At 48.7% G+C, this 15,645-nt stretch overlaps 1 protein-coding gene across 10 annotated transcripts in view; it reads right to left on the bottom strand.

Annotated features, from left to right (window-relative positions):
• ATG13 (autophagy related 13) overlaps positions 1-15,645 on the bottom strand; it is a 32,604-nt gene that overhangs the window by 15,762 nt on the left and 1,197 nt on the right. For all 10 annotated transcript variants that reach the window (XM_068161503.1, XM_068161504.1, XM_068161505.1 and 7 more), the window contains exons 2-7: positions 7,880-7,961; positions 6,207-6,287; positions 3,470-3,589; positions 3,026-3,072; positions 1,624-1,764; positions 239-279 (exon numbers count right to left, since the gene is read on the bottom strand). In XM_068161503.1, the coding sequence (XP_068017604.1) occupies positions 239-279; positions 1,624-1,764; positions 3,026-3,072; positions 3,470-3,589; positions 6,207-6,287; positions 7,880-7,948 (499 nt within the window). In that variant the 5' untranslated portion in view covers positions 7,949-7,961. The remainder of the gene's footprint in view (positions 1-238; positions 280-1,623; positions 1,765-3,025; positions 3,073-3,469; positions 3,590-6,206; positions 6,288-7,879; positions 7,962-15,645) is intronic.

The raw sequence follows: 15,645 nt of genomic DNA, 5'->3' as shown, positions 1-15,645 counted from the left end.
ACTCAAGGTGTGGCCTAACCAATGCTATTCTATCTCTAGAGGTCCCTTCCAACCCCTAACATTCTGTGATTCTGTGATACCTGCCACCTTACGACCTAAGCATTCACTGGTAGGTTCAGAGAACAGCATATTTAAACCCCAGACTCAGTTTTCCTTGTTGTATTTAGGGACAGGAAGAAATGGCTACCCAGTATGGACACCAGTTCTGCTCTAGTCTGTGTGTGTTGCCTGATCATACCTTCTCCCAAGCCACTCAGCTGCACTTCACCAAAATATATCCTGCAGATAAAAGAAAAAGGTATTAGGTCCATTGGGGACATAAATGTTGCAAGCACCCTTATTCATTTCCTTAACTGTTATGAGTTGAAAGGGTGGACCTACTTTTCCTCTTTAGGCAAAGAGCAAAAGAAGTGGCTGCAATGCCCATCTCAAAAAACCTACCAGCTCCTTAAGAAGACATGTGAAAAGAGGAAGAGAAAACAGCAGTCTAAGCAGAATTTTCTCTTGGAAGCTTTTTAAGCCTCTGTCACAAGTTTACAGCTCAGAGCAGAAATGTGAAGTGATACAAATTTCATGGATAGCTCTAAGAGCTGATTCTCATCACACTACATAAAAGATGAACTGTGCTGTAAAGAGACCTGCTCTCAAGTGTGTGTCAAACCAGCCAGGGAGGCAAAAAGGAATCAATGGCTGGGGTTTCTTTTTGAGTTCTCAGCTGTGCAAATGACAGCAAATCTGAGACTCAGAGTCACCCAATTAGCTATGCAAACATGTCAAGTACTTTTCTAAAAGCAAACACCAAAGACTGGAAGGCAATAACCACAGCCCACAACCCAGTCAGATCTCACAGCCTAAACAAGAGTTGAACTCAGTATTTGTAACTGAGGTATAAATACAGAACTGCAAGAACTGTAGGATGTGGAGCTGAGGCTGCATCTTCACAACAGAATAGCAGGAGAGTCTGAATCTATACTGATCCCACAGCCCAGTCAGATCTCACAGGCTAAACAAGAGTTGAACTCAGTATTTGTAACTGAGATACAAATACATAACTGCAAGAACTGCAGGAAGTGGAGCTGAGGATGCATCTTCACAACAGAATAGCAGGAGAGTCTGAATCTGTACTGATCCCACAGCCCAGTCAGATCTCACAGCCTAAAATAAGAGTTGAACTCAGTATTTGTAACTGAGATACAAATACATAACTGCAAGACCTGCAGGATGTGGAGCTGAGGCTGCATCTTCACAACAGAATAGCAGGAGAGTCTGAATCTGTACTGCAAAAGCATGCACTGAAGTTATGTGCAACACAGACAGACATCAGCCATAGGCCAGGCACTGAACAGGATACTGACAGGAAAAGTAACCAGGCAGAGCTTTTGCACTCTTCTCAACATGGTGAGCAAACAACAACACTTCACAGTTTGTGCTTAGTTTTCCTTTCAGCTGCTTGGATGGAGACTAGAGGGTGATGCATAGCACAAAGTTCTCTTCTGCCACTGATCAGTGGTACTTAAGCCCACACAACTTGGAATTTATTGTCACTCATCCCTTTTTACCACATTTACAGCTGCAGTCTCTGCTGTTTGTACTTCAAATGGGGGATTTCATATTCTGCTTTACCTGTACAATATTACATATTCATGGCCTTGTTTCCTTGAGAGTCTGTAGGCTGGAGTTACCCTGGTTATAGCAAGCAAAGACTTCAGCAGTAGAGACAGCCTGTTGTACACAGTGTATGAAACTTTTATTTCTTTGTCACACCTGTAAGACACAAAAGAAAACAAATGAGTCTTTTGCACCCAGCTAAGTTGTTTGGTTTGGCTGTGGCTTTGGGGAGTTTGTTTTTAATCAAAGTGAGTCTGGGGCAATATTTTTTAATGTTCATTTTATTGCCAAAATGATAAAACAAAGCCCTGCTGTGGCTACCAGGTTAAGAGCCCTACTTCAGTTTAGTCACCTGTTGCAGAATTAATTGCTGGAAAATGCCATGCAGCCTCCTACTGAATAGAAACAGCTTGTGAGTATTAAACAAAATTGCTATTCATTACTGAGGAGATGGATTCTTGTCTCTGAGGAAGCATCCTCATGGTAAGGGAAGAATTCTTCAAGGGTAAGGGAAGGTTCTTCCCCATGAGAGTGGTGAAGCCCTGGAATGGGTTGTCCAGGGAGGTGGTCGAGGCCCCGTCCCTGGAGGTGTTTAAGCCCAGGCTGGATGAGGCTCTGTCCAGCCTGATCTAGTGTGGGGTGTCCCTGTCCATGGCAGGGGGGTTGGAACTAGATGATGCTTGTGGTCCTTTCCAACCCTGACTGATACTATGATACTATGAATGAGGAAGGAGTAAATGATGAGTTCACTTTCCTGACACCAGTATTGAACAGTTTGACTGCTGCACTAGACAAAGAGGGGACACCCCCTCAATATAGGAAGGAGATGGGCCTGATGGAGTGGGTTCAGAAGAGGGCCATGAAAATGATCAGGGGGTTGGAGCAGCTCTGCTACGAGAACAGGCTGAGGGAGCCAGGGCTGTTCAGCCTGGAGAAGAGGAGGCTCCAGGGAGACCTAACAGCAGCCTTCCAAGTACCTGAAAGGGGCCTACAGGAAAGATGGGGAGAGACTGTTTGCAGGGGCCAGCAGGGACAGGACCAGGGGCAATGGCTTCAAACTAGAGAAGGGCAGATTTAGATTGGCTATCAGGAAGAAGTTCTTTACTATGAGGGTGGTGGAACACTGGAACAGGTTGCCCAGGGAGGTGGTTGAGGCCCCTTCCCTGGAGATATGCAAGGTGAGGCTCGATGAGGGCAGCCTGATCTAGTTGGGGATGTCCCTGCTGACTGTGGGGAGGCTGAACTGGATGACCTTTGGAGGTCCCTTCTGGCCTGGACCATTCTATGATCCTACGTGTCCCAGGCCACACAGCCAAGATGTGCTCGTTCATCAGCATGGAATGAGCATGCTTCCCTGTTTCATCAGCCAGAACAAACACACACACACACTCAAAGAAAGAGTGAAGAATGCCCTTACTTTTCATTCATTTCCAGGCACCAGATTTCCAGCTCCATGGAGTCCCCCTGGATCAGAGAAAAAGATGACAAAGGTTTGCACCTTTTCATATCTCATTAGTGATCAGCAATGGCCACACCTCTGAATGAAGATGCTTCTCCTGGCTACCACTTTCTTGTAGTGCAACAACAGAAAAAGGTGCACTGGCAGCCTCCCTGCACAGTTTGACCACCTGAGGGATTACCTTCCTCAGAATGGCTAAGCCCTTCAGAGTCTAAGAAACTAAACTTTGCTGCTCTATCATGTATGACTTTGGCTTCAGAGGTCTGCAGTGAATTGCTTCTGTTAAAACAATCATTTCTTTTCATTAACATACACCTAAATGAAGATATTCTCACATTGTCTTGGCCTAGAGGGCAGGAGCTCTGGTTTCAAAACTAACATCTCTGTTGACTCAGTTCTCACCTCTGAGGTTTTGAGAGAAATCTCCACGCACATAGACCGTCCAACAGCAGGCAGCTGTCCTGCCAGGGCCTTCTTTGCTTCATGAGTAACCTCTGGTATGTCCTTGATTGCCAAATTGAACTGAAGAATGAAAGAGACGTTTCAGTTAGGGGTGTTTAGGAAGAGACAGGATGGGGTGCTTGGTGCCATGGTTTAGTTGATTAGATGGTGTTGGGTGATAGGTTGGACTCGGTGATCTCAAATGTCTTTTGCAACCTGGTTAATTCTGTTCTATTCCATTCCATTCCATTCCATTCCATTCCATTCCATAGTTTCATAGTTTCATTCAGGGCTGGAAGGGACCACAAGGATCAGCTAGTTCCAACCCCCCTGCCATGGGCAGGGACACCCTACACTAGATCAGGCTGGCCAGAGCCTCATCCAGCCTGCTCTTACCTCCAGGGACGGGGCCTCGACCACCTCCCTGGACAGCACATTCCAGGGTTTCACCACTCTCATGGTGAAGAACCTCCTCCTCACATCTAGCCTGAATCTCCCCACCTCCAGCTTCATTCCATTCCCCCTAGTCCTATCACTGCCTGAGATCCTGAGAAGTCCTTCCCCAGCCTTCCTGTAGGCCCCCTTCAGATACTGGAAGGCCACAATGAGGTCACCTCAGAGCCTTCTCTTCTCCAGACTGAACAGTCCTAACTCCTTCAGTCTGTCCTCATAGGAGAGGTGCTCCAGCCCTCTCATCATCCTCGTGGCCCTTCTCTGGACACCTTCCAGCACCTCCAGATCCCTCTTGTAATAGGGGCTCCAGAACTGGACACAGTACTCCAGGTGGGGCCTCACCAGGGCTGAGTAGAGGGGGAGGATCACCTCCCTCGACCTGCTGGCCACACTTCTCCTGATGCAGCCCAGGATCTGATTGGCTTTCTGGGCTGCAAGTGCACACTGAGAGCTCATGTTGAGCTTTTTGTCCACCAGCACCCCCAAGTCTCTCTCCTCAGGGCTGCTTTCCAGCCAGTCACTGCCCAGCCTGGATTTGTGCCTGGGATTGCCTCGACCCAGACGCAGGACCCTGCCCTTGGTCTTGTTGAACCTCATGAGGTTGGCTTGTGCCCACCTCTCCAGCCTGTCAAGGTCCCTCTGGATGGCCTCCCTTCCCTCCAGCCTGTCTGCTGCACCACACAGCTTGGTGTCATCAGCAAACTTGCTGAGGGTGCACTCAGTGCCACTGTCCATGGCACCCACAAAGATGTTGAACAAGCCTGGTCCCAGGACTGATCCCTGAGGGACTCCGCTTGTCCCTGGCCTCCACTGGGACATGGAGCCATGGACAGGAACTCTTTGGGTGCAGCCATCAAGCCAGTTCCTTATCCATCTAGTGGTCCACCCATCACACCCATGTGTCACCAGCTTGGAGACCAGGATGTGGTGTGGGACAGTGTCGAAGGCTTTGCTCAGGTCCAGGCAAACGACATCAGTTGCTCTCCCCTCAGCTATTAATTTTGTCACCTGCTCATAGAAGGCCACCAGGTTGGTCAGGCAGGATTCCACTCCATTCCTTTGGAAAAAAACCTGCCCAATACTGCTCTGCAGACTCCCAGAACCATGTAGAACATATTAGGACAGTGTCCACTGAAATATTTATGAAACAGCATTCCCAGATGGGCTCAGCCTTTTCACACTTGCAAACATTTCCTTGGCTGCTAAGTCAAATGTTTTTTTTTTTCTTGATCCTGCCATAAAAATCACCTTCCTTTTCCCCTGCTTGAGTCCTATCTTCACTCACAAAGCATCTTCACTCCTTTCAATGTTAATAAAGCCCATCACTACTAAGGCCTGAATAAAAAAAGGGACTCTCCCCTTCTACTCTGCTGAGACCCCCACCTGGAGTTCTGCATCCAGGTCTGGTGCTCCCAGCATAACACGTACATTGTGTTCTCAGCACAGATTCAGCTGCAGGATTGGGTCCAGAGGAAGGCTACGAAGATGATCAGAGGGCTGGAGCACCCCCTCTATGGGAACAGGCTACTAGAGTTGGGGCTGTTTAGCCTCAAAACCAGAAGGCTCTGGTGAGACCTTATAGGGACCTCCCAGTACCTGAACGGGGCTACAGGAAAGCCAGGAAGGGACTTTCTACAAGGGCTTGGAGTGATAGGATGAAAGCAAATGGATTGAAGCTTGAGGAGGGCAGATTTAGACTGGATATCAGAAAATCTTCACAGTAAAGGTGCTGAGGCACTGGAACAGGTTGTCCAGAGAAATTGTGGATGCCCCTTCCCTGGAGGTGCTCAAGGCCAGGTCAAACAGAGCCTTGAGCAAGCTGGTCCAGTGGAAGGTGTCCCTGTCCATGGCAAAGGGGCTGGAACTAGATGATCTTCAAGGTCCCTTCCAACCCAAAGCATTCTATGAATCTATGAATTGCAGAGCTGCAAACTTCTGACAGGAAAGAACTCATCATCCCACCCCCAGCAGATCTTGGAGATGCACCTTAGCTAGCAGGAGCTGCTGAGAGGTGTCATTTATCTAATCAGCCCCTCAGATCCCAGAGTAACAGGTTGCATGTGAACAACATAAGAACCCCCAAAACCCCAACACAGCCCCAGTGAATGTAACTGAACACAGCAGTTATTCTGTGGGCTGTTGTAACAGTCTGCACAAGACTGCAACACCACACTGTGCTCTCAGTACATGCACACACACATCAACCCCACCAGCTGTGGAGCTGCTTTAAAACCCAGGACTTTACCCAGTCAGAGCCTGTTGGGGAGGATGATGATCGGGTACAGATCTTCTCTCCGAGCCGGGCCTGGACAATCACTTGTACCGTCTGGAACAGAAAGGGAAAGATGCACACTCAGGGTCTGAGCTCAGCAGCCAGGAGCTACACAAAGTGTAAAAAAAACCCTCCCAAAACAGCTCACCAGGATGTGGAGGAATAGTTTGCTATGCTGATCTTCAGGTCTAATCAATTTAATGAGCCTGCAGTGTGCCCAGGTGGTCAAGAAGGCCAATGGCATCCTGGCCTGTATCAGGAACAGTGTGGCCAGCAGGAGCAGGGAGGTCATTCTGCTCCTGCACTCAGCGCTGGTTAGGCCACACCTTGAGTCCTGTGTCCAGTTCTGGGCCACTCAGCTTAGGAAAGATGTTGAGTTGCTGGAACGTGTCCAGAGAAGGGCAACAAAGCTGGGGAGGGGTCTGGAGCACAGCCCTGTGAGGAGAGGCTGAGGGAGCTGGGGTTGTTTAGCCTGGAGAAAAGGAGGCTCAGGGGAGACCTTCTTGCTGTCTGCAACTACCTGAAGGGAGGTTGTAGCCAGGTGGGGGTTGGTCTGTTCTCCCAGGCAACCAACACCAGGACAAGAGGACACAGTCTCAAGCTGCACCAGGGGAGGTTTAGGCTGGATGTTAGGAAGAAGTTCTTCCCAGCAAGAGAGATTAGCCATTGGGATGTGCTGCCCAGGGAGGTGGTGGAGTCACCATCACTGGAGGTCTTTAAGAGACTGGATGAAACACTTGGTGCCATGGGGTAGTTGATTAGATGGTGTTGGGTGATAGGGTGGACTTGATGATCTTTGAGGTCTTTTCCAACCTGGTTAATTCTATTCTATTCTATCCTATTCTATCCTAAGTTATTGCACTCAACAGAAAAGATACACACTCCTGTTCTGAGCTCAGCAGTTTGGAACTGGAGCCACACAGACTCCAACTTTAAAAAACCCCAACCCAAAACAGCTGACCAGGGTGTGGAAGAATAGTTTGCTAGGCTGATCTTCAGGTCTAATCAATTTAAGTTATGGCATTTCAGACAGGGGAAAAAAATCATTTAAAGCTGATCTTTGTTTGTAATAACATGAAGTCACTAAGTGAATTTTGCAGTTGGGAGCACAGGTTTGGGTAACACTGAAAGAAAATCTACAGCTCTATCCTGAACCTGGACACCTAAACAAAAGTCTAATCAATCTGTGGATTTGTAACACAGCCATTGTCAGAGTCTCTGCTTGCATCTAGGTACCAACTGAGCCCAAAGTTCCTAATAATGTGAAAGAACATTCTGGTGTGGCTGCTTTTGGATGCAACATAAACAGTCAGATAGGATGAAAAGGAAGTGTGGAGCCCAGCAGAAGGTATTACCCAACAGCTGGTTAGATGTGTTGATGGGAGCCCAAAGCTGACAGAGGTTTGAAGCGTCTGTAACTGAATCTACACCAGGTCACTTCCAGGGGAAGGAAAAGGTTTTCAGGGTAGAAATAAAGGGGGAAAGATGTTTTTCTGGTTACTGCCAAATTGGACATCAGCTTTTGTTCCTTTGGTCTGCAGCAAAACCAAGAGAAGATGCCAAACCAACCCCAACCTTGTTACTCCAGCCAAGCTGTGGCTTTTCTTACACACGAAAGAAGAGGCCCATAGGAAAAAAAAAGTTACCTTTAAAGCAAAAAATTTGATGAACTTGTCCAGGTCCTTCCTGTCCTGGGAACTGAGATCAGTGTCCATTGCATATGGCAATCTGCAATACAGCACAGAAGGGGGAGTGAAATCTTCCTTCAGCTTTCTGCTTGGATTTAAAGATTTTAAACATGCTAAGAACTTTGGGGGTGGGGGGTGGGGGTGAGGTGTTAAATGTGAATTAATAGGTCACCTGATCAGTGCAAAAGGTACCAGAAAAGAAAAACCAAAGGGAGCTCACAATTAAAACTGGGTACAGTTTTGCTAGCTGAATTAACAAGCCAACCCCAAAGCACCCCAACAGCGCACTGAGCAGATTCTATACCGAGCCAAGCATCAGCCATGGCAGCCAGTGCTTCAGAAATAATCACAGTATCACAGTATCACTAAGGTTGGAAGAGACCTCAAAGATCATCAAGTCCAGTCTGTCACCACAGACCTCATGACTAGACCATGGCACCAAGTGCCACGTCCACTCCCCTCTTGAACACCTCCAGGGATGGGGACTCCACCACCTCCCTGGGCAGCACATTCCAATGATGAACAACTCGCTCTGTGAAGAACTTTCTCCTCACCTCCAGCCTAAACCTCCCCTGGCACAGCTTGAGACTGTGTCCTCCTGTTCTGGGCTGGTTGCCTGGGAGAAGAGACCAACCCCCACCTGGCTACAACCACCTTTCAGGTAGTTGTAGAGGGCAATGAGGTCTCCCCTGAGCCTCCTCTTCTCCAGGCTAAACAATCCCAGCTCCCTCAGCCTCTCCTCATAGGGCTGTGCTCAAGGCCTCTCACCAGCCTTGTTGCCCTTCTCTGGACACCTTCAAGTGTCTCAATGTCCTTCTGAAACTGAGGGGCCCAGAACTGGACACAGGACTCAAGGTGCAGCCTAACCAGTGCAGAGTACAGGGCACAATGACTTCCCTGCTCCTGCTGGCCACACTATTCCTAATGCAGGCCAGGATGCCATTGGCCTTCTTGGCCACCTGGGCACACTGCTGGCTCATGTTTAGGCAGCTGTCAATCAGCACCCCCAGGTCCCTCTCTGTTTGGCAGCTCTCAGCCACTCCAACCCCAGCCTGTAGCTCTGCATGGGGTTGCCGTGGCCAAAGTGCAGCCCCTGGCACTTGGACTTGTTAATCAGCATGGGTCAAAACCAAGTCAAATTGTCTTCTGGAATCTGAAATTCTGAAAACAGTCCTCCAGCAGATCCTGACATCTAGATAACAAACCACTGCTGGAACAAGCTGCACTGCTGCTTTACTTCCAACAAAAAGAAACTTGTAGAAAGTATGCAGAAAGTACTTGCAGGAAACCAATGCACTTAAAAGCTTACCTAAAACCAACACAAAGACAGGATTTTGCCATGGGATAGACCAAAGATTTCTGTTCCCTTCTCCTCAAAGCCTTGACACCAAATACTTAGTTTCCATGTTCACACAGCCTTGTTTTTCCAAATAGGATTGTTTCCAGCAATGCAATGAACTTACACAGCAGCTGAATCAGAGCAGGGCAAAGGCACTCATCAGGTTTTGGGCACCACCTCGGCACAGAGCTTGGGTAAATCACCATTTTTCTGTCTCTCAGTTTCTTCCTGTGTTAAGTTAGTAATCATATACAGACCATGGGGAGAAATGCCTTAATTAGCAGCATTATACTGTCCTGCACCACATCCTGGTCTCCAGCCTGGTGACACATGGGTTTGATGGAAGACCACTAGATGGATAAGGAACTGGCTTGATGGCCGCACCCAAAGAGTGGCTGTCAATGGCTCCATGTCCCAGTGGAGGCCAGGGACAAGCAGAGTCCCTCAGGGATCAGTCCTGGGACCAGGCTTGTTCAACATCTTTGTGGGTGCCATGGACAGTGGCATTGAGTGCACCCTCAGCAAGTTTGCTGATGACACCAAGCTGTGTGGTGCAGCAGACACGCTGGAGGGAAGGGAGGCCATCCAGAGGGACCTGGACAGGCTGGAGAGGTGGGCACAAGCCAACCTCAGGAGGTTCAACAAGACCAAGGGCAGGGTCCTGCGTCTGGGTCGAGGCAATCCCAGGCACAAATCCAGGCTGGGCAGTGACTGGCTGGAAAGCAGCCCAGAGGAGAGAGACTTGGGGGTGCTGGTGGACAAGAAGCTCAACATGAGCTCTCAGTGTGCACTTGCAGCCTGCAAAGCCAATCAGATCCTGGGCTGCATCAGGAGAAGTGTGGCCAGCAGGTCAAGGGAGGTGATCCTCCCCCTCTACTCAGCTCTGGTGAGACCCCACCTGGGGTACTGCCTCCAGTTCTGGAGCCCCTATTACAAGAGGGATATGGAGGTGCTGGAAGGTGTCCAGAGAAGGGCCACAAGGATGATCAGAGGGCTGGAGCACCTCTCCTCTGAGGACAGACTAAAGGAGTTGGGGCTGTTCAGAAGGCTCCCAGGTGACCTTATTGTGGCCTTCCAGTATCTGAAGGGGGCCTACAAGAAGGCTGGGGAAGGACTGCTCAGGATCTCAGGTAGTGATAGGACTAGGGGGAATGGAATGAAGCTGGAGGTGGGGAGATTCAGGCTGGAGGTGAGGAGGAATTTCTTCCCCATGAGAGTGGTGAAGCCCTGGAATGGGTTGTGCAGGGAGGTGGTTGAGGCTCCGTCCCTGGAGGTGTTTAAGGCCAGGCTGGATGAGGCTGTGGCCAGGCTGATCTAGTGTGGGGTGTCCCTGCCCATGGCAGGGGGGTTGGAACTAGCTGATCCTTGTGGTCCCTTCCAACCCTGACTAACCCTATGATACTATTAATTACACTTTTTGCTCATCAGCCTTCAAAGCATTAATTCACTCTCAATTCCTGCTGCTGTTTTTGTTAGGAGGCAGCCCATGGGCCTGAAGCAGCTTGTCCAGCATGGCGTATTTAGGGAACGTGCTGCTCATCACAGGAACGCCGGCGGTCTGAGGTCAGTGACCAGGAGCAGCTGCCATGTGCAAGGTTACTCCACTCAGGGCTCTCTCTTTGAGCAAAGACTGAGCTTACAGCAAGGTACACAAATTATAGCTGAGACAGGCAAAGGGGTGAATAGCCCTGCTCACACAGAAAATATCACACACCCTTTCCACGACTACGTACATCCAGAACTTCTACTTTCAATTCCCTGAGCAGCAGCAAATACATATTTTAAGTAATGCTTCCAAGAAGGGCTGCTAGTAAGAGCAATTTGCAGAGCATTTTATAGAGAAGAAAAGTGTTGCTTTCTGAATGGCTTGATAAAAAGAAAGCTGGGCATCTAATATGGTTGAAGGTTCCTAGGGCTAGACTCACAGTACCACAGAATTGTCAGGGTTGGAAGGGATCTCAAGGATCAGCCAGTTCCAACTCCCCTACCATGGGCAGGGACACCTCACACTACAGCAGATTGCTCAAAGCCACATCCAGCCTGGCCTTCAAAACCTCCAGGGATGAGGCTTCCACCACCTCCCTGGGCAACCTGCTCCAGTGTCTCACCACCCTCATGGGGAAGAGCTTCTTCCTAACATCCAATCTGAATCTACCCACTTCTAGTTTTGCTCCATACCCCTAGTCCTATCACTACCCACCATCCTAAAGAGTCCCTCCCCAGCTTTCTTATAGGCCCCCTTAAAGACACTGGAAGGCCACAATAAGGTCTCCTCAGCGCCTTCTCCTCTCCAGATTGAATTGCCCAAACTCTCTCAGTCTGTCTCCATAGGAGCGGTGCTCCAGCCCTCATACTGCACCTCCTACTGTGGTGCTGTTCATGTTACAAATTATGTGATTTGAGAACTAATAACCCAAGCAATTCAACATGAGAGGCATTACCAAGTTATCCTTTGGGTATTTTAAGCTCCTCACCAAAAGTGTCACACTTCCTTTCCCTGCCTTTATCTCCACTCAACAGATTGCAGATCTTTTCTGCTGGGGTGGGGGAATGCAAAAGGAAATCAGCACTTAAGGCCTCAGATGTTGAATTGATGTAGCATTCTAGCTCAAAAAAACCCCAAATACAAAAAGCTTTTTGTATAGATTCCTCCCACTGTAAGGTGAGAATGATCTGTTACTATTCTTTTAACTAATTATAGCAGGATAAGGGTTGAGGGGACCTGAGCTCTACGTCAAAACCTGACTGGTATGGGCAGTAAAATACTGCATTAAAAACCCAGACCTTTTCCTCAGTGGAAGGCACGATGACATTTAAGTACCAAGATAAATCAAATTAGCTTTTAATGTGGAAAGAAGTGAGAGGCACTTCTGTGTGACCCCTGGAGAAAGATGCAAGGAAGTATATATCCTGATGTTGTAGGAGAACTGTCAAACCAATCACCTACATTTGCCTTTTGGGGCTAGAAAAGAATTCTGGTATCAACTATTGCAAGGCATCCAGTCATGAATGGAAGGTGTTAGGCTCACTGGTCTGTTAGGAACAGGAAAGCAAGCAGATGATCAGCACAGATTCCCATGCAATACAGCAGTTAGTTCCAATGACTGTATACCCAAGTATCTCTGGAGAAGAAAGAAACAGCCACTAGAGCCATGGCTCAGATTCAAAGGGTTCAAAGACTGGCAGCTTCACAGTTCTGCTCTGCTGCAGCAGAATTGGGATTCCTCCTGCAGGTCCTGCATCTGGGTTGAGGCAATCCCAGGCACAAATACAGGCTGGGCAGAGACTGGCTGGAAAGTAGCCCTGAAGAGAGAGACTTGGGGGTGCTGGTGGACAAAAAGCTCAACATGAGCTCTCAGTGTGCACTTGCAGCCCGCAAAGCCAATCAGATCCTGGGCTGCATCAGGAGAAGTGTGGCTAGCAGGTCGAGGGAGGTGATCCTCCCCCTCTACTCAGCCCTGGTGAGACCCCACCTGGAGTACTGTGTCCAGTTCTGGAGTCCCTATTACAAGAGGGATGTGGAGGTGCTGGAAGGTGTCCAGAGAAGGGCCACAAGGATGCTCAGAGGGCTGGAGCACCTCTCCTATGAGGACAGACTGAGGGAGTTGGGGCTGTTCAGTCTGGAGAAGAGAAGGCTCCCAGGTGACCTAATTGTCGCCTTCCAGTATCTGAAGGGGGCCTACAGGAAGGCTGGGGAAGGACTTCTCAGGATCTCAGGTAGTGATAGGACTAGGGGGAATGGAATGAAGCTGGAGGTGGGGAGATTCAGGCTGGATGTGAGGAGGAGGTTCTTCACCATGAGAGTGGTGAAACCCTGGAATGGGTTGTCCAGGGAGGTGGTCGAGGCCCCATCCCTGGAGGTGTTTAAGAGCAGGTTGGATGAGGCTGTGGCCAGCCTGATCTAGTGTGGGGTGTCCCTGCCCATGGCAGGGGGGTTGGAACTAGCTGATCCTTGTGGTCCCTTCCAACCCTGAATGAAACTATGAAACATTTGGAGACTCCTACCCTTACCTCTCCAGCTCCAAATGCCAGCAACAGCTGACTCAGCAGAGCCTAAAGAAGAGCAGGAACTATCAGACAACATTTCCTGTCAGGAATCTGTAATTTCAGGGGGAAACTGGGACCTTGGAACTCATTTCCTGGCATGTCTGAGGGCTGTCATCTGATCACCACCATCTCCTCATATTCGCAGGGGGACCTCTGGTGATTACCTGAGATTTGCGAAGGCTTAGGACAATGTTCACCTTTAGAATCATTCTTGGCCAGAGTTCAGATGGGCCTAGAATTACAGTGAACATTTTCTTTACAAAAATGCCTCAGTAGCCTCGGGTTAGCTGCTACCAGCTGACCTGAACTGCAAAGAAACTCTTTAAAATCAGCTCCACCAAACTCATTCAGCTTCTCAGCTCCTGTAGGTTGCAACACTGGCATGGCTCCTTGTTGAGTGCCAGTATTTGGGGACATGCTTGGCTCAAGGAAGACACTGTGTAACTTTACCCTGAGCAACAACTAGAAGGAAATAACCTTTGGGCAAGGTTAGAAACCCACAGATGACTGACTGCCCCTGAACCAAGAAATTCCTGAAATGAATTGCTGTCTCACTGCTTTAGCCTTACACATAGGATACACTCTTCACAGGTAAAAACAAGCTTCTTGGCCACATGGCTTTTTGCTTTGTCTCCCTCCCCCTGCAAAGTCCATTTTCCTACTACTGCCTTTATTTCTATGCCTTGTTCTCCGCTTTCATCTGAACAGAAATGTCAGAGACAGGTATTCAAGAGAACTGCCACAGGTGGCTTGCTTGACTAAAGCTTATTCTTTCTCACAAGGTTGTGAGGCAGAGTATGCTGGGGTTGTTTGACAGTTTGCCGTCTAAGCATTGTGCCCTGCTGGTGTTTATACTCTCCTTCTCCAAGAAGGACACATCAGCGTAAGCTGCCGGCACCCTGCTCACATGATGCAATGCACTGCCAGGGCCCTCCCCTTTATGACTTGGCACAGCCCAGAGAAACTACAGCTACCGGCATGCCACGCTTCCAGCACACCCACAGCAGCCTGCAGGGACCTGTAACCAGCCAGGCACACAACAGGTGCACAGCACTACCTGTGAGCCCCGGCCCTTACAGCATGCGCTGTGCACCTGGGGACGCACCACCCGCGACTGTTTGACACGCACATACGCGAGCGCAGCAGGAGCGGAAGCAGCCAGCACAGCAAGCGTTATTGCTGCTGTTGGGGAAAGCACACACAGGCTGCTTCCACCACTCCCCCTCTCCGGGACTGAACTCTGAGACGTGCCTGCTGCCACGGAGAAGTCACCGTGCTTTGCTGTCAAACACATATAAACCAATGAAAAGCAATTACTTACGGTTCCTATCCCAGAGTGAAATGAAAAAGCCAGTAAGGAAGAAAGAAGGACTATAGCTTTAGGGAGGGTTGTAGAGAGCTCTCATGCCAGCTATACATTCCTGGTTACCTGACTGTGCCCCCCAAACCAGACTCCTTGTCCTGCCAGCCTTTCAAAACGTCTTTGTTAGTAGGCGACCCAAATCCAACTTCTGAGCATGTTCCATGTGAAGCTCTAGAAAAGGCTCTCCGAGTCAGGCAGGTAAATAAGAAGCACATGGAAGTTTGGGAAGCTTTTAATAGAATGCCTTTGATAAATAGGCTTGAGTGCCAAGAAGCTTTCCTAGAACCTCTCCTTCAGTGACCAAGAAGCTTCACTGCAAACATGTATGCTGAGCACATTAATAAGCAGCTATAAAAAGGTCTCCATAAAGGCAGCACTGTTTCAAGGCTGGGCCTACAAGTCAAACTCCAGTATCCTACTATTACTTAAAATTAAACCCTGTTTTGCCTTCTTAGTAGGTTAGTCAGAAACCTGGGAGAGAGCAGCTCTCAATTTTAAGGCATGGCTGTCATTCTTTAAAGCCACGGAGGGTTTTAAAGAGAGGAAGAGAGTGGATTCTAGCAGAAAAACTGTTTCAAATAATACAAATATTGTGATGAAACCAAAGCTTCTGGAGGTGACTTTACAGTTAAGTTTTGACTGATAATATTTGTTTTCCTGCTGATCAGGAAAGAGATTTACTTCATCACCCATAAACGACATCCCAGCTTAGGAAACACATTACTAAAGCCAGCACTGCCAGCTCCACTGGCTTGAACACAACATTAGAGTAATTCTTATTGACCAGAAGTTATACTCTGCACTTCCCCCTGGTCTAGAAATGGTGTCAGTTCAAAGGTCTGTCCTCTCATTTTGTTTGTCAGGCCAAACCAGAATCTGCTTCTCTGTACCACGTACTACAACCACCAAGGCAATCACCACGTCTCAGCTTTCGTGTGAACGCGTGTCCAGAAAAGTTGAGACTGTAAAATAACA

Source organism: Melanerpes formicivorus, unplaced genomic scaffold (genome assembly GCF_026170545.1).
Source record: "Melanerpes formicivorus ecotype bairdi unplaced genomic scaffold, bMelFor1.0.p_v2 SCAF_58, whole genome shotgun sequence".
Taxonomy (NCBI): domain Eukaryota; kingdom Metazoa; phylum Chordata; class Aves; order Piciformes; family Picidae; genus Melanerpes; species Melanerpes formicivorus.
This window is presented reverse-complemented; position numbering and strand designations above follow the sequence as displayed.